We start from the raw sequence: 19037 nt of genomic DNA, 5'->3' as shown, positions 1-19037 counted from the left end.
AGCATTTCTCCCATGTTCTGGAAGTGTTCATTCAACTCATTATACATACAATGCAAGGGAGCCCCAGGACCTACCACAGGGAACAGCATTTGAGTTTTCAGAAGGAGCCACATTTGTGCACGTTACAGGGCAAGGAGAGAAAAAAAGAGCAAGGGACTGTCCAAAGCTTCAGTAATGAGCTGCTGCATTAATGAAAGAGGTCCTATCTCCCTACTGAGGTTAACTGTAATCAGAGTCCAACTTCTCTCCCCAAAGCAACAACCTCAAATGTCTTTCTGGACTGGAATACAACACTGTGAAAAATGTTGACTCTTGTTCTGCTTGAGCCATCTGGAACTGTTGGCAGAACAGGTACTGTACTTAGATCTGTTCTCTAGCTATCACACAGTATAGTGGGATCTGTACAGTTTGGTCTCCCGACCCACCTGAGAGAACTGCATATGCCGGTAGTCCTGCTCTGCAAGTAGCAGTTTTAGGCAAGATCCCTGTGGCTTTTTCCAGTTAATTGTTTTTATTCTACCTTCTACCTACTTTCAATTTGGAAACAAAAGAAAGGCAATGTTGAGTACAAAGAAAATGGAGGAATTAGAAAGCCATTTTTTTAACATAAAACAAGCCATAAATAAGAGGAAACACTGTTTTATGAAGGCAGCTGCTAACACACGTTAACAAAATATATTGTGTGAGCTAATCCCTTCCTTTCAGTTCCACTAGACGCAGAAAATACATTTTTAATTAACTCCAATTATTTAAATGAAAAAGTGGACTAGCATGAAAGAGAAGTTTCCCTCAAACTCAAAGCTTTTGTTTAAACCACACAGTAGATCACTTTTAAATATAAGATTCAATGGATTTATAATCTATGCCTCAGAATTGCTTGTGCTCTGTTTCCACACTTCTTCAACTCTGTATTGGACTTCTGCTGGCTTTATACCTTTGTAAATTTGTCCTATTGCATTGTTTATTGAAATGTCTTTGAAACTGACTGTACTGACTCACACTGTGTAATTTACCTTGAGTCTCAATGAGAAAGGCAGACTATAAATGACATAAATAAGTATGTGTTTATGTGGGGATATGGCAGATTTAAATGTTATGACTGCGGACAGAGGTTGCCAAGAGATGCCTTCCAGATGGGAGAAGCTCCCCACAACATAGACATGTTGTTCACTTGTATGTTGTTCACTGTCCACTTCCACCCAAAAAGCCAATATCATGCATGTAAGTGTGGATGAGTGATTTTTTCCCATTGTGCACCCTTTGAGACTGCAATCTGAAGCAAACATTCTTGGAAATAAATTCCATTGAAGTAAATTGGATTTCCAAAAACTGTACTGAGATCAGAGAGTAAGAGCTCTGTGCAATTTGAAGGTTTGCATGTGCTTTCACGACTTGACTCATTTTGTTTCTCTTTTTCTTCAACTCAACTGGCAACAGCTTTACATTAAACCAAATATAATACTGAATTCAATTTCTCAATTCAAAATCACATTTAATATTGATATATGCAATTACACAAATTATTATAATTATAGTTCAAGTTCCTCTCACTGAGTAGAATGCCAATTATTCAGACATCTAACCACAAAGATGGCAGCAGTGATGCTTTTTATCTGCACTTTTAAGCCTTGCACACACAAAAACAGAAGCATTGTCAGTATCTAGATTCATATTGCCCCAGAACTTTACTATTTCTCCCCCACAAAATTGGGATCATAATTTTTGGCTATTGTAGGGGTTTTCCTTCTACTTTAGCCTAGACATCTTTATTCCATACTGTGTTTCTCTCCTGCTACACATATTAATACACACACGCACAAACACACAAACACAGCAAGGAGCTCTGCAACAGAGCACACATGAACAGCTTCAGTCCCCATAAAATATTCATTCATTTGAAAAATATTTGCACCCTGCTGTCAAAGTTAGAAAAATGCATACTGAACAGTGGAGATGGTTGTTCTAATGGCAAACAGTGTTCCAGAAACCTCTTTCAGGCAAAACGCTTTCATCGAAATTATTTTAATAAGAAAGATTTAACAATTTCAACATTAGCCACTAATCCTCTTTCATTTGAAACTATGCTGATAACAATTTTTGCTTGTCATTCAAATGGTAAGTAATAATTACAGATTTGGGGCTTCCATCCCTGCTTCATTAATACTAAATTGCATGGAAGTCTGAAATGAAGTCAGATATGATACATCTCAAAATGCAATTTCCATAGCTTTCCATAGTTATGTATAATTAATTACAGAGTTAATAAGAATATGGTAAAGAAATGGAGTTTATTCACCCAGGATACCTTCTTTTATCAAATTCCTTTTGTGCATTTCTTTCTTTCTGAAAATCTAGGTGACAATAAGATCAGAACTGAATGTGTATATTACTGGCAGCAATATTCAATGATGAATTTGTTCCCTAATACAAGAATAATGAAAGGGGGGGGGGGAGAAAATTTGTACTTGACTGACAAGAAGGTCCACTAATTCATTCCAGCAAACTGAAAAGATATACTTACACAGTGCAAACCTAAGCACAATTTCCTGGGAGTAAGCCCCATTAAGCAGACTTGAGTAGGATTCTGAGTAGACCTCCTTAGGACTGTTCTCTTTGGCTACAGTCCTAAGAACACTTTCCCGGGAATAAGCCCCACTGAATAAAACAGGGATTACTTCTGAGTAGACCTCCTTAGGGTCTGCTCCCTAAATGTACTTACAATTTTAAATAGTGTTATTTTAAGGTAAAATATTAACAAAACAGAAAGTGTCTCTAATCTTTTTTTTAAAAACCCTCCAACTGGTTTCAATTTTGCCTAATTTTCTAGATCCAAAATTATAAAGTCAGTAACTAGAAGCTCCTGTGCGATGGCCAGCCTTGCTTAGCTCACTATCGACATTCTGAGGCTGAAAGAGGAGGATATTTCTGTATATATAAGGAACTGGCAGCCACAACAATAATTTGGGAGAGGAATCTTAGTCCACCAACCCCCATTTGCTTCTTAAAGTCATTGTCCAATAAAAAAATTGTGACAACCATAGTTACAAACTATTTTGTCCTTTGGGGATGAATACTGTAACCATAAGTTTAAAAGACTTGTACCCTATTTGTCCATCATTCCAAGCAGCTGAAAATGAAATGAGGCTTTCAGAAAAGAATGAGTAATTTCATCAAGGAAGTATCTTCCTACAACACCCCTATGGACCTCTGTCTTAGAGAATACCCCTTGACCAACATTCCTACAGCATTAACTTTGTTCCTTTTTCTGGTGCCATTTAAGAACACGTACCTTCTCTTCATTCCTCCCCATGGCATACAACACTTCTGTTCAGGATTTTTAGAAACCTTAGAACATCATCATGAACTGCTAACATTTGCAGACCTCATAGTGTATAGCTAATTCAAAAAGGAGACACATTTTAGAGCTGCTCGCAGAGCAATTTTTTATGATTAAAGAATCAAATTGGAACATGAAACTCCTCAAAAGTATTGCCAAGATTGCTCCTTGTCAACTTCTCCTGTGTTGGTAAAAAGAAAGGAAATGTAGCCTATACTACTGTGTACTATCTGTTGCAGTAAGTATGTTTCTTCTGGGTAATTTCTATCTTATTTAACATCAGGCATAATTGCTTATACTCTGTTTCAGCACTGTTTCAGCTCTGAATCCTATTTCTGCTTTGCAAATTTGCACTTGCTTTGCAAATTTGCATTTGCCTACCCTTTCAGAGGGGTCCCCAACCTTTTTGAGCCTATGGACACCTTTGGAATTCTGACACAGCATGGAAGGGGCAGCCCCAAAACGGCTAAGATTAGCTTACTGTGCAGGAGGTACAGCCAGCCACAAAATGGCCGCTGCAGCTTACTCATAGTCACACTGTGTAGAACCTTCTGCTACAGTGGCAGCTGCTTCCAAAGCAATATTTTAAAAAATCTACACAGCCAATCACAGCTCCAATGACTAATCAGAAGCCTGGTTGGGCAAGAGCCTGCTCACTTTCTAAAAACACCTGGCGGGCACCATGGTGCTCACAGACACCATGCTGGGGGGGGCCCCTGCCCTACAGCATTGTTTATTGAATGTCTCAGTGGTTGATCCTATTGACTTACACTATGTAATCCACCTTGAGTCTTTGTGAGAAAGACAGACTATAAATAACAAATAAATACATTTCAGAGCGGAAGATCAACTAAGAGCCGTTATAAGAAACGTTATTTGCATACCTGAAATTATAACTTACTATTACTGGTAACTGACATGATTAAAGTTTCTGCAAGCCAAGACTGGCTGTTGCAAGTCCTTTATTAGGAAGTGGCACACACAAGGCCTTTTTTAATGTATTACCATAAATATAGTCTGCCTTGAGTCTCAGTGAGAAAGGTGGACTATAAATGATATAAATAAGCAAGCAAGCACATGTGCATGCTTGGATTACTGGCAGTTGTTCTCATCTATCAAATTCTTTTCTGTAAGGTATCTCTAAGAAGCCCGTTAGTCCCATAAAAATCTTTGCCTACAATTCACTCCACATACCAGTTAAACTAGCATCCCACCTACCTCTCCAATGTATCTTAACGGAAAAATCTGATTTTTGTTTTTTAAAGAGCCGTATTTGGCTCTGCAGCACAGGTTGCAGCCCTGTGTATACTGTGCATGCATACTGTCATGATTTCAAAGTTCATATTCTTCAGAAGTTCTCATTCAAGTTATTTACACAGGACAGTAAAATCTTTCACGTAAGAGGAATGAGCCCCAACATGAATGACCCTTCTTATACAGCATCTAGGCTGGTATATGAATTAACAAGAAATACAAATTGCTATTTTACAGGCAACTACTATATGTAACAGTCGTCACCTAAGAGAACATCTATGTTTTAGACTACCTCCCCACCCGTGTCTGATCATCACCTCTTTAGTTTTACAGTCCACAACACAACACAGTACTGGAACCAGTAAAGAGGGTCTCGCAAGACATACGTGCAATTCAGGACTCCCTCGCTTGAGAAATAATATTCTGAAAGTTGCAGATCAGCTGACTTGGGGCCATCAAAGATGGAGAGATTTGGGAGCAGAATTCTAAGACTTGTTAGGTTTTATTTTGATATGTAGGTTTTAAACCCAATGAGCGCTGGCCAGCCAAAATTACGAAGTCGCGTCCCAATGATTTCAATCAGCAAGTTTACCATGTACTTAAATTAAATGGAGAGCCAGTATGGTGTAAGGGTTAGAGTAAGATGAAGATTTGGGAAACCAAATCCCCACTCAGCCATGGAAATTCGCTGGGTGATCTTGAGGCAGCCACATCCTCTCAACCTAACTAACCTCACAGAGTTGTTGTGAGGATAAAATGGAGAAGAAGAGAATGATGTAAGCTGCTTTTGGTCTCCACTGGTGAGAAAGGTGGGGTATAAATGAAATAAATAAATAAAATAAAATTCTGCCCGGGGAAATCAACTTAACTTAAAAGTGCTCAACTTCTATTGTGTTATACACAAATTTCATGGATGCAGCGAGTGCCAAATCCAATGACCTACCACTGCTTATCCCAGCAATCTTCCTTATACATGGTAAGTGGCTTTAAAAAGGTTGATTAGGTCACAAGTTAATTAGATCTTAGCAAAGAGGATGGCAATATGCTTGAGCCTGTTATTGGTGATGAGGCACATAATACCATCCATGTGCAAACTTCAAAAAAGGACACTCGTAAAAGAACTCCTAATGACTATGTCACAATCCTAGAACTGTCATTCTCCCAACTTTTGCCACTGACTGAGCATGTCCCAGAGGCAATCCAAGACTTCTCTGTTTCAGCAGGCATTTGGGGGCCAAGGAAATGTAATTTTTAAATAAAGTAGAAAAGCTGGAAAGGATTATTACTAATAGGCCTCTATAAATTGTGTTCACATCTGCTGTGCTACTGGTATACTCAAGAGACCACTTTGCTTAGTAACAGAAATTATGGTGGGGAACATAAAGAGATGTTTTCTGGTGTAGGGCTACAAGTTTCCCAGTATGAGAGGGAGCTGAACTCTGAAAAGGGAAGTGTTCTGATGCTGGGGAGAAGGACCAGTGGTGTGAACTGAATGGCAAAAGCCAAAGGGCTCTTGGCCCTTGGGTCACAGCCTGTGACCTGACAAGACCAATCTGGTAGGTACCAATCCAGTCAAGGATGTTTTCTGTACTTTTTGCTTGTATCTTTACAATGTCTTTTGTTTGTTTATATTTATTTAAATTTTGCTAGTATTTTACTAAACCATTTTGGGTACCATTGGGGAAAAAGTAGGATAAAAATATAAGAACAACAAGAAAACCAGTTGAAGTGGTGCACTGTTTTAACCAACAAATATAGAGGAAAGGAAAAAAAATAATCAACCCCACTGTGAAAAGCTGCTTGGGATCTATTCCTAATTGTAGAAGAAATTAAAAAGAAAAAGAATCACCATTAGGTTTATACTCATGAGGAAATGCCACAACTATTATATAGAACTAAATCAATAACCCTTTAGTCCTTAATTTAAATTTATACTGCTAAGCACTCTAAAAAATGTAGAAAAACAGTTACCTCCCACAATTAAAAATACAGAGTAGAGATGGGCACGAACCGAAATACGAACCAAAGTTCATGATGAACCGGGCTGGTTCATAGTTCACGAACCAGCGGTTTGTCAGAGTCCATGTCTGATGACCTGCCACAAACTTTAAGCTGGTTCAATTTTTGGTTCGTCACTGCAGACAGCCTGGCGCTGATCCATCAGTTTCCTAGGGAACAGGGGATGGACTTCCTGCAGACCTTCTGCTGACCCAGAAGTGGCCTTCTGCTGACTCGGAAGTGACAATTTGCTGACCTGGATGTGATGTTTTCACAAACCAAGCGAACTGGTTCATGAACCGGGGCAGGTTCGTGAAAGTTCGTGGTTAGTGAAATGTGACAAACCACAAACCGCACAGTTCGTTTTTTTCCCAGTTTGTGCCCATCTCTAACACAGAGAGAAATGACAGCTATTCCTCAATCTTATTGTGCCTCCAAGTTGACAGCCAAAGCTGCCAATTCCAAATAATGGTAGAAGTCAGTTTCCCTTTCAGGTAGATAAGAGCAAAGTATAATTTATTTCTGGGTCTTTCTGCTTGGCTATCAAGGCTATTAAAATACAATTTCAGACTAATGCATCCCTTGTATTCACTATATATTTCTATTTACAGCTACTAACCCCACCCCCACATACTAATGAGGTTTTAATTACTGCATGCTTTACAACATTTATATTATATAGGCTCTTTTCCCTGGGTCTACAGAATCATATTTTCAAGATTTTCCATTTCAGCTTTCATTAAAAAAACAAAAGATGTAAGTATATTTGAATATTACAAAACGTAAGCATATTTGAATTATTTTATTCATGTGAACAAGGTATGGGGTTAGAATATTACACCATTTCTTTTATCTAATTTTTAATCACGAAGACTTGATATTTTCAATGTTCAGTTTCAAATTCAGAAGCCCTCAAAATACTACAAAAAACGAACAAGTCTCAGAAATATAACCTCATTCAAATTTGTTATCAGCTATGAGAACAATATCTGCATATTAAATTCCAAAATCATCCCAGAGTTCCAAAGTTGGTACCTCTATGATGTGAAAGAATACAAGATATACTGATAATTAGGCAATGACTGGGTGATTTCCCAAGGGCAATGAACTGGTACACTGGTTTGTGGACTGGTCCAGTACTGCTAATGCAATGGTCAAGTGGTAAGTCTGTGGTCAACTGTCAGTTTCATGAAGCCATGAATATCACTGAGTTAGTATGCAACTTGCCCCTTATTTCATTTTCGTATCACTGACTAGGAAGGGCAAGAATCAGAGCTACTTACTCATAGTTCTGCAGCCACCAGGGCAAACCATTAGGAGAAGCATAGCAAAGCTTCTCCTAATGGCCAACTACAGTCATGTCCAAATGAACACAAAACAGTAATTGGTGGCAAGGCTCACGTCCATTACCATTTGGATTTGTTTTTCTAATCAACAAATATATCAAAGTTATTGATGTTAGTATCTCTTCTGCTGTTCTAATAAAATTAATGTTTTAAAAGTACTTCACCTGTACCTGACAGAGTTGCCCAAATCTTTTACCACTGGCCAAATACCAACTCCAGGTCAGTCTGGTGGGAAGGCACTAGCCGTAGAATCAAAGAAAGAAGCTGCGGGATTGAACCCAAATTTTTGGAGGGAATGATGCTGAAGTCTGTCTGTCTGCGGACCAGTAAGAATAACTCACTCTGAGGAAAAAATGCCTATTTGTGAGGACAAGCTGGAAAGAATGGCAACCTGCTGCCCATGTTTTGCTTGCCTGGAGAGAAAAACAAAGGCTTAAGGAGGTAAGGATTTCTTCAGTTCAGTGCATGCCACGAGCAATCGAGAATGGGCATACAAGAAGAAGAGAGGAAGAGACAAAGAGCTAATGTCTGAATTGTAATAAAAGTATGTGACGTACTGGAACATGTATGAAACATTCAGTGTATTGCAATATGCTTTAGGATAAAGTTCACTGGCACTTTAAAAACAATGTGATATTCATACAAAATAATAAAGTTACTCTTACATGCCTTTCAAAAGGATACTGGAAATCCCACCGCTGGGTAAAACACCATCGGTTAAACTTTGCATTTAACATTCTTCTTGGTACTGAAGCTAAAGAAACAATTTTGATTTTGACCTTTTGTCAAAAGTTGTTATTACTGGCTTGCAATAACATCAGATATTTTGTCTGCTATTTCCTTTTCCACACAGATCAAGAGATACCGAATACAAATTCCTTGAATTATGGATATTTGCTTCTTTTAGAACCAATTGGTTTAACTTCACCACCCCCACAAACAGACATTTTCCTTTGTAGTTCTAATTCCCCAGATGCTGCATCATTTCATCAATCCTTCTTTAAAACCTCACCTATCTAATGCATAACACATGTATGGTTGCTAAAAATAAATAAAACGTTACATCAGGTCATTCAAGGTTGAATTGCACCAGCTGAATGCTGGACAAAGAAACAGTGTTACTATATTCCTAACCATTTCTTAATACAAGAAACCTGAAAAACAGTTTCACTTCTAGTTCCTCACTCAGTTTTGTTGAGTTGATGTAATATTAACAGAAAACGTTAATATTGAAAACAAAACTGTAGGCAACAAAAAGCAACGGAGCGAAGAGAACGGTGGAGCTGCGGGCTTAAGCCAGCAGCGCTGCCGCCACTGGGCACTCCATTCGCCCGCTGCAGGAGTGGCCAGGGGATCCCATGGCCGCTCTCACAGCGGGGCAAAGGGAACAGCGGGGCTGCCGGCTTAAGCCCGCAGCCCCACCACTGCCGGGTGCTCCATTTGCCTGCTGGAGGAGCGGCCAGAGGATTCCCTGGCCACGCTCGCAGCTGGTGAAAGGAACAGCGGGCGCTCCATTTGCCCACTGTGGGAGCACCCAGGGAATCCTGCAGCCACTCTTGCAGTGGAGCGAAGGGAATGGCGGGGCTGCTGGCTTAAGCCTGAAGCCCTGCCGTTGGAGTGCGGAAAAGGCCAAGGGTTTAAATACCCCTTTCCATGCCCCTGCACAGTGGCACGGAAGGAGCATTTAAACCCTGCCAGCTTTGATCAGCTGGCTGGCGGGGAAGTCCCCGCCAAGCAGATGATCTGGGGGTTTAAATGCCCCTTGCTGTGCTGCGAAGCGGCAGGGAAAGGGGCATTTCACCCGGCCGGCTTGGTTTAACACAAACCAAACAAACCAGCAGAGCAGTTTGTGGAAGTTCATGAAAACGGGGCTTCCATGAACTGCAGGTTCATGAATCACGAACCGGCCCAGTTCGTGAAGAACTTTAGTTCATTTTGCAGTTTGTGCCCATCTCTACTGATGACAGATTTACAGAAGTTCTAAAAGTTTGATGAAACCAAGCACTGTTATATAGTCCACAAGTTATCCAAAAGAAAATGCCAAAAGGGCATGCTATACAGCACACAGAGAATCCCTTAAATAAAAGAGCAATGTTCACATATGGCATCGTATTCCAAACTTTTTTTCCCCTTCCTGAAAAGCTGGCACATTGCCCACCCCCCAATAACTTTTTGAAACCAAACAGAACAAGAAAGAGGGAAGGGAAAATGAAAAGAGAAAGACACAGGCAGGGAAAATGAAGGAAAAAAGACAGCAACAGTTGCGAAAGTAGGAAAGAAGGAAAAAGTGAAATGGAGGTGCCTTTGAAAAGAAGGGGAGAGTAAGGGAACGGTTTCTCCTTCCAAATGATTTGGGGCTAGTATTATTTTGCTTTCCTAAACTCTAATCAGGTACTGAGTCTCCCTCTACACCCCCATTATAATCAGTTCTGGGCCCTCTGTGACCAAAGGATTCTTGTCCTTATAAAATCTGCTGAAAGTTCCACTTCTAATTTACTGTTACAGATATGGATTTTCTGTACAATCAGCTTATGGGCTGTCCCACAGCCACAGCAACAAGCAGGTTGGAAGTGGGTGGAACAAACAAAAGCACAGGAAACATTACATATGGGAACAAATGCAGCTCAAAACTGGCTTTTAAAAAGATCGGGGGGTAAAAGTGATCCCCAACGAACCAAAGAACAAACAGGAAAAATGTGAGGTGAAAACCAATGGCTGATGTGATATGCAGAAGTCAGGGGATAAACTGAAGCAGTTTGGTGCCAGAACTGACATGATAATGCTGTGCAGAAATGCTTTATATGAGGGGTTCACACAGTGGCTGCTCTGTAACTTCACAGCTGTTGCCTCAGGAACTCTCATTATTTGCAATAACATTCTGGAATAAGGTCCAGAGTGCAGTCTTCATATCATCAATATACCTGACTTGGACTTCAGTTTGCCTGGTGGCCTTGTGTGCATTTGCTCTGCCTCAGTTCAGTCTGCAAACCCTTCCAATCTCTTCGGCCTGGCTGAGGCCACATCTCTGTCTGACAGCATTCCTGAATGTTACCTTCTGAAGAGCCTATGCTGAACTGGACCTTCCAGAAGAGTAGTATGGGACAGGAGTCTTCATCACAGGTTTGTTACTCAGGGTAGATGAAGAATGACACTGACACTAGCAAACAAGAACTAAAGCCCAAGAATCCAGGGAACTGAAGTAGGACACAACAGAGACCAGTTGTGTGCTGCAGCTGCCACTATAATGGGATTGAGAAGGAAGGACAAGAAGTCTTCACAAAGAATTGGAAGAAAAAACTGGGAACCTGTCCTGTGGTTTGCTGTGCTGCCTGCAGAAAAGGAGAACTGTGCTGCCAGGAAGGACTAAGTTCTGCAGGAAGGGCTGCCAGGAAGGGCTAAGGGTATAAAGAGAATTACTCCCCTCTAAGCCCATTTCAGTCAATGGACTCGGAAAGGTGTAACTCTACTTAAAACTGCACAGTAAGCAGACGTGCTTCCTCCAGTGGAGGAAGTCTTCAAACCGTGCTGAGCAGAATGGTAGGAAGAAGCCACTGTTTTGAGTAGAGTTCAATTTAAGTTAATAAATGCCTTTCATTACTTAAATAATCAGTGCCATTGTATATCCACAATATATAAGGTTATGAAGATTGCCCAAAAAAAAGCAACATGCATCATTTTATACTCCTCCTCATCTCTTCCTCATCTCTTATTTCTTTATCAGAAAACCAATATGCCAAACTGCACAAAAAAGAGTTCCACACTGCACAGAGTGTGTTTAGCTGCAGGTTAAAATATAAACCATTCCACAGCCCAAGAGTACAAAAACATCTCTGACACTTCTGAGCAATCATTCAGTTACCCAGGCAGATGGAGTTAGGCTGCAAATGGACTTAGACCTGGACCTTTTCCTTCTTTCCCTATGCCAAATCTTGAACATGCATAACACAAAACCAGGCAACCAATTTTGACTCTGGTGTTTAGGAATGTTAACATTTCTTTTACATCCCTGTAAGAGGCTGGCACTTAAAACTTTGAAACTGGATGTTAAAATACCTTATTCTAGATTCTATTTTTTTCACCAACAATGATTCTCAGCACACCCAGAGTGACCAACGAGTAACTGCAGCCAACCCACACACATTCCCTGGATGCAGAAGATGGAATATCAATTAAGTTCTCTTTTCAGAAATAAATCACTGGCTTTGGAAGCCTATTTGCTTACTTATAAGACAATTCCTTTGAAATCAATGGAAATCGCTTCAAAATAAATGTGGTTAGAACTGAGACGCTGATTTTCAGATGCAGTTAAACAAAGAATGTTTTAACCACAAAGCTGACACTTCCCATCTATTTCGACAAGAAGCTCCTTTAAAATGTCAATATTTTGTTACATATTCACAGCTCCTATAATATTCATAGTAAGAACAAATTTGTTCATCAACAGGTACCAGCCATGCCGACTAAATGGAAGTCTCCATATTCAGAGCCAAAAGCCTTGGCATGCTGCCATTAGGAGGACCCGCCCTCAGGGGAAGATATGAGTCTCTGCGCTGTCTGTTGGCCTGCCAAGGAAACCTCTTTGGACACCACCTTCAACAGGACGATGGACTAGACGGGCCACTGGGCTGCTGTTATGTTTTTATAATCACAACGGTGCATTTGTTATTTTTTAAAACCACTTAATTTTTTAAAATGTTTTTCCCCGTATTAGTATTTTTACTTCTTTAAAAAAGAAAAATGGGAGGTGAGTGTTGTTTATTTCATGCTTGTCATTTTATCGCTCACAATTCAGAATGGAAGCTATGGGTAAGTTGAAATCATCATTTCAATGGGCAGTACAGAAATCTTGCCTTACCAATATCATGTGACCTGTGGAGATGTCCATGTTGGACTGGACCGGTTCCTCACACCAGGATGAAGTGCTGCTCCGTGCAGAAGGACTTGGGATGGGCCCATCACTGAACTGAGAAGATATGCTATTGATACGAGAAGTATGCACAGGCTCAGAGTGATCTGATGATTTTACTGCCATACGCTGACGGCACAGCTCCTAGGAGAGAGACAGAGGGAGGGAGGGAGGGAAAGGGAGAGAACAGCGTAGGATTAAGATGCAGCATTTAAGGAATACATCTGTTAATATACGCGCTGAACAGACATGGATTTCAATCCTACACATAAATGCACTTCTGTTACTCCCCCTGAAGTCTATGCTCACGTTTATTTCTATTTAACTATTTGCATCTTGCCTTGGGAGAAAAAAAATCCTTCAAACCAGCATTTTAACTTAGCTTTATGTAAGTATTTCGGGGAAGGAAAATCCTGAAAGACAAATAACTTTATATACTACTCCTTATATCTCATTAACTTCACCCCATACTTTATGATACTACTGAAATTAACACTACTGTAAAGAAAGAAGAAAGAACAGGATTTAAGCTCAAATATGTAAAACAGCAAACAAGGAAACAAACAACTTCTCCAATGTGGATTCTGGCCAATAGGCAATTACATTTTTCTTCATTAAAGCAGTCAGAGCAATGGCCTTGGAAGTTGATGGTTGGCTAAGCATGTGGCATGAACAATCAAGAGAAAACTGACCTCTCATGTGGAAGAATAAAAGCAAGTCAGCCCACACCACTTCCAGTAGCCAATTATACTCAACATCCAGAGGTTGATTTACATATAAACAGGCAGTAAATTTTAGCAAAATACATTAATAAGACCTATTAAGAAAAAAAATCCCGTGCTGTTAAAGCCACAATGCAAGACATACTAGCCCAAACTTAAGCACTCAATGGCTTTGTTGAAGGTTTGTAACATGTTAGGTTCACATGACAAGTTCTTAGTTACTTGCCTTGGGCTAACAAAAATAAATTCTTTAAAAAGCATTAGTACCGCTAACAAATGTTGATTTTTTTAAAAAATCACATAATCACAACAAAGAACTACAATTCAGGAACCAATGGGATGGTTTAAAGTAACATTCTTGCAAAGAGCTTGTTTAATTTAGCTATGTGCTCAGTTCCTGGGCCGAATAACCTGCTCTGAAGCTTTCCAAAGAACAGCACGTAACAAAGACCTGACGCTGCCTTTCTTTTAAATCTTCCATTTCAAGAACTCATCATTCAATTCATGATACTTTAAATATTATGAATAATATTGACACTCTGAGGAAGTTAATTCCCTGGATCTAAATGGGAATTTTGCCATGAATTAACTGCAATCAGCACTTTATTGTAAAACATTTCTAACCCGCCATTCATCACATGCCCGAGGTGTCTACAAATAATTCACCCATGTATAGCTATATCTTCATATTAAAACAGTAAAGAACAGCAACTGCACAAATATCAAATACTCCTCAACAAAACCCACAAAAAGCCTTCTGAAATTGTTCTCATTCCCTCCCCGCCCCGCCAATCAAATGACCAGCAAGAAGAGCTCTATTGGGCCTTACAAGAAAGTTTACTCCATAACTGAAGGGCTGTAGCTGAAAAGGCTCAATAACTGGTTGTGTTCAGGCATGTCACTAAGACTGGTCCGCAGAACTTCACTGGCATGCAGGCTCCCAAGGAGAGAGGTGGTCTTTCAGAAACCATGGGTCCTAGAGTATGACAGCTGACCTTTTCTCTTTCCTGTCTGGGGAGATACCATGGCTCAGTGGCTGAGCTTTGCTGGTCCCAAGTTCATTCTCCAGCGTCTCCAATTGACACAAGAGATCTCTACCTGGGAACCTGGAGAACTGCTGCCTGACAGAATAGGCAATGCTGACTCTGACAGAGCAATGGGTGTGACTCACTAAAAGGCAGCTTCCTGTATTCATCAGCTGACGCTTACAGAAACTCTAAATAATCTCCAAAGGTATAGTTGTGTTAATCTACTGCTGACAAACCAACAAGAGTGTTCTGTGGCACCTTATGTACTAAGGAAGTTATTGTGGCAGAAACTTTCGTAAGCCAGAGTCCACTTCATCAGATGCAACCGCACTGAGTCAAGGGCATCTAGATTGCACACCATCACCATTCTTGAGGGAAATCTGTAGGCAAATATGTAACAGGCTCTCTCAAAACATATGACTTCCCAACTGAAAGCGATGTATTAGAGAAAGTTACACTTGCAATTAGGGGTATGTGCCCGAAAAATATTCAGGTTTCCCCAAAGCGGGGAAACAACCTAAATCCTAAAGTGGCAAACTGCTTTGGGATTCGGGTGTTTAAATGCTTCGGTATGCTCTGTAAAGATCTGGGAATCTTTACAGAACACACCAAAGCTCAAAGCAGCGCTTTTCTTGCCGTTTACAAATGGCAAGAAAAGTGTTGCTTTCAAATGGTGGCTGCTGTGGGAGGGGAGGGGATTCCAGTGTCATCAGCTGAAAAAAGCCTTCTAAATGCCCAGCATTTAATCGGCTGGGGCCAATTCGGGAACCCCCAATCTTTCTAAATTGGCCCGATTCTGAATCGGAAACCTAAAGCACACACCCCTACTTGCAACTGTGCTGTCTCCAGCTAATCCACTCACAGCCCATGTTGGAGTCCAGTACTTTTGTGTGGATTAGTGAAAGGTATTTATATGCTAAGGATCGCCATTCTTCCTACTTCCCAGATTGCCTGGAGGTGACTTCCAATAGACATGTGCAGGCATGCTTCAAAGCATTATTTGGACCCTTTAGTTACTGATATATATATCAGTAACTATTTTCAGATATATATCTGAAAATAAAAGCAAATTTTAGAGGATTCCATTTGTAATCTGTATGGAGAAACTGTTGCATGGTTGAACATTACATACTTTCATGGACAAATTACTGGGTGAAAACCAAATGGAATTTTTACAAGGTGAAGCTTATCCCATAAATAGCTGCAAAAGAAGATTTCTTACAACAAGCCAGTATGTGAGATAATTCATAATCAAACTGAGAACGGTCAGAGTGCAGTCCTGTGTGGTGTTAGTCCGTCTAAACCCACTAATTCTGTTAGGATTAGAGAGGAATAACTTTGCACAGGACTGCAGAGTAATGTAAGGGCATTTACTTCCATTTGTATCTGTTCTTACTGTTTATGTCCCGCCTGAAGTCATAATCATCCATTTTTTACAACAAGTTTCTCTGGTAATTAATATCTCGCATTTATACAAAGAATAATGGGGTTAGAAATAGCATGCTATCCAAATTTTAAGAAAGGAGTTCTATTCTATCTACAAATTTATCTGAAGAAATATAAATGAATTATGCTGTTTGGGTGGGACAAGGGAAGGAGTTCCTATTTTGTTTTTGCACTAGGTACAAATTAATCAACTGGTAACAGATATTTGGACAATTTATTTTCTTACTGTAAAGTTTCAAATAAAAATCCAAAATAAAAGTTTCTGTGCCAGCTCTCATCGAGTTGCATACACAAGAAAACAGAACCAGTCAGGAATAGAAAGGCCCAAAGTACAATGGATTACAACACAAACAGCACAATCCTGAACAGAGTTAAAACTTTCTAAGCCCAGTGATGCCAAAGGGCTTAAAAGGGTGTAGCTTTTTTTTTTTAGTACTGCACTGAAAGTGATACACAAGCTTTAAAGCAACAGGTATCATGTTTCCTCTTTTCCATCTTCATTAAAAGCAAAACAGGATCTCCTGTCTGAAGAAATATGAAATAAGATGTCCACAAATATCACTGACACGTCTTCCTTCCTGTCCAATGCTATCCATCTTGTCTCGTGTTCCAGCACAACCAGAGAGTTGAATGGCCATTGTCAAAAGCAGCATCTTCTAGAAGGCAGAGGCAGCAAAACAGAGGGGAAGAACTCCTGCCTGTTGCTCCATGCAACGCAATGACTGCCCCAGGGCAGAGGCGGGGTGCCCTCTGCCCGTGACTCGTAAGCCCTGCTCAAACTTCTGCTGCTACACAGCAGACAGCAGAATAAAACTCTTGATCTCTTTGCCTCTCTAAACTTGAAGGTTGATTTCTTTAAGGGTCAGGTCTCTCAAAATATTTTGAAGCAGCTACATTGGTTGGGAATGCTGGCCACTCCACGAGGCTCAAAGCCAACTGGGTGACCTTGGGTCAGTGACAGCTTCCAGGAACAATCTCAGCCTCACCCACTTCACAGGGTGATTGTTGTGGGGATGATAACAATATACTTTGAAAACCGCTCTGAGTAGGTGTTAAGTTGCCCTGAAGGGCAATATATAAACCGAATGTTGTTGTTGTAGGGGAAAGAATGCATTTTTGCTTGCAACATGCATGCAATATTACCCACCTGAAGAGGGAGGCAACAATACAGCTGAAGTAATATATTCCCGTATTTCCTATTGTGGTTTACACCTGTTCAGTATTTTAATGGTCTGATCATTAAAACCATGCCCTCCCTGGCAATCAAAATTGGGGTCATAATATCCTGGCAGGCTCTACCCATAGTACAAAGGCTGCACCCTATCACTATCATCAAAAGCCAGATTCTGCCCTGGTTTCATTCCTGACTTGCCCCAGTTCTGCCTTCCTGGCTCCACTAGTCTGTCCCTGACCGGGCACCATGTTCTCAAAATCATATATCGACAAACTTACTACTCTCAAAGAGATTTCCCCATTTCAAAAAAGTTAGAGTAATTATATGGCATGGCTGTGACCAAAACTCAGTTTCTGGAATAGCCAAAACCAGATATACTCTGTTACAGCCAGGGCAGCAGCTACCAACTCTCACTACCTGTGGCAGCCATGCCACAGGTTGGCCTCCTGTGTCTCTCCTATCCCCTGTAAACTACTGGATACGTCTCCACTGGCTACTCTGAAGTAACCCCACACAAGCTCAAGATAGAAGAAAGTTCACTTTTCCTACCTGATGCACTATGGCTTTAGTTAACAGTTGATGCACACCTGACCATTCCAACTTAACTACATTAACACATTACCAGCACTGCCAGTCTCTTCTATCTCACAGACTCACAACCTCTTTCAAGCAAAAAGTTCTGTTTGGTTTACCTTGCTATGAAATATATAACAAGAATACTTGGCTATCTTATACATACTCTTATTTGCATGCAGTTCATTTACAGGCATCATTTATGAATTAAATCCCATTATAACATATAATGTAAATTATAGTATGTAAGAACTAATGTTACTGTGTGGCAAAAACTATCACAATCAAATATTCTGGAAACTGCATTCAATGAGCATGGTGTTTCATTCAACTATAAAAAAACTTTATTTTAGATAAAGATAACTGGCAATATTTTTTTAAAAAAATGTCTGTCGTCTCTTTAGACTGGAAACTGAACGCACAACTGTGCAATTTTCCACAAAATTGATAGCTAGGCAGAAAGAAAGAGCTATTAAAATGAATTTCTAAATAAAGTGCAGCAAGCTTTATGCAACGCTGAAATGAAAAGTAGTCATCTTTTGCTCTCAGACTAATATCCCAACTTGTTTAAATATACTTAATCTGTAAGCTGCCCCCTTTCTTTGTTATGTGCAATTAAGCAATAAGACAACATTGGGATTGGCACTGGCTACTTTATAGTCTATGAACAGAAGCTCATGAGATTCACTGCCAGAAGGGACTGACAAGGACTAGGCAAGGCTACTATAAGCAGCCTCCTCTGAAGCCTCTTTCCCTCAAAAGATAGACAAGACTGCTTCTCTTAAGACACCGGAGAGAAATAGGATTAGCAAAAGCTCCCCTAATCTTCAGAACAAAATGGGCACAGGTTCTGTATGTTGCTGGTCAGGTGCTCTTCCATTCAGCTGCCACTGCTACCTCTCAGGCACAGTCTAAGTCTTCTGCTTTCATGACCTATATCAGCGCAGGCATTGTATGCACTCCCACAGCCCTCTGAAAGTGAATCTCATCATTTCAGCAAAGGTTTCAAGCCAGGTCCAATCTGGATGTGCAGCCTGCAGAATGCCACAAGCACCAGTTCTTTCAGGACGTCCCTGCTCCCTGACAGCAATGTGCTTTTAGCTGCTACATGCTTTCACAGTAGATGACAGCCATCAAGTTATCACAAAAGTGTGGAGAAAATGAGAAGGAAAAGGTAGAAAAGATTTTATAGGAAACAGACAGGGTTTAAACCTCTAGCTTCTGGAAAAATCCACTAAAACCACTTGGCTTAC

General features: G+C 40.3%; 1 protein-coding gene across 1 annotated transcript in view; it reads right to left on the bottom strand.

Annotated features, from left to right (window-relative positions):
• The window catches only part of PTPRN2 (protein tyrosine phosphatase receptor type N2), an 816843-nt gene that overhangs the window by 72727 nt on the left and 725079 nt on the right, over nucleotides 1-19037 (bottom strand). The window contains exon 14 of the mRNA XM_054990963.1: nucleotides 12791-12985. Coding sequence (XP_054846938.1) covers nucleotides 12791-12985 — 195 coding nt within the window. The remainder of the gene's footprint in view (nucleotides 1-12790; nucleotides 12986-19037) is intronic.

The sequence above is a fragment of the Eublepharis macularius genome, chromosome 11, assembly GCF_028583425.1.
Source record: "Eublepharis macularius isolate TG4126 chromosome 11, MPM_Emac_v1.0, whole genome shotgun sequence".
NCBI classification, from domain to species: Eukaryota; Metazoa; Chordata; class Lepidosauria; order Squamata; family Eublepharidae; genus Eublepharis; species Eublepharis macularius.
The sequence above is the reverse complement of the archived record's forward strand: the minus strand, read 5'-3'. Positions and strand labels throughout refer to the sequence as shown.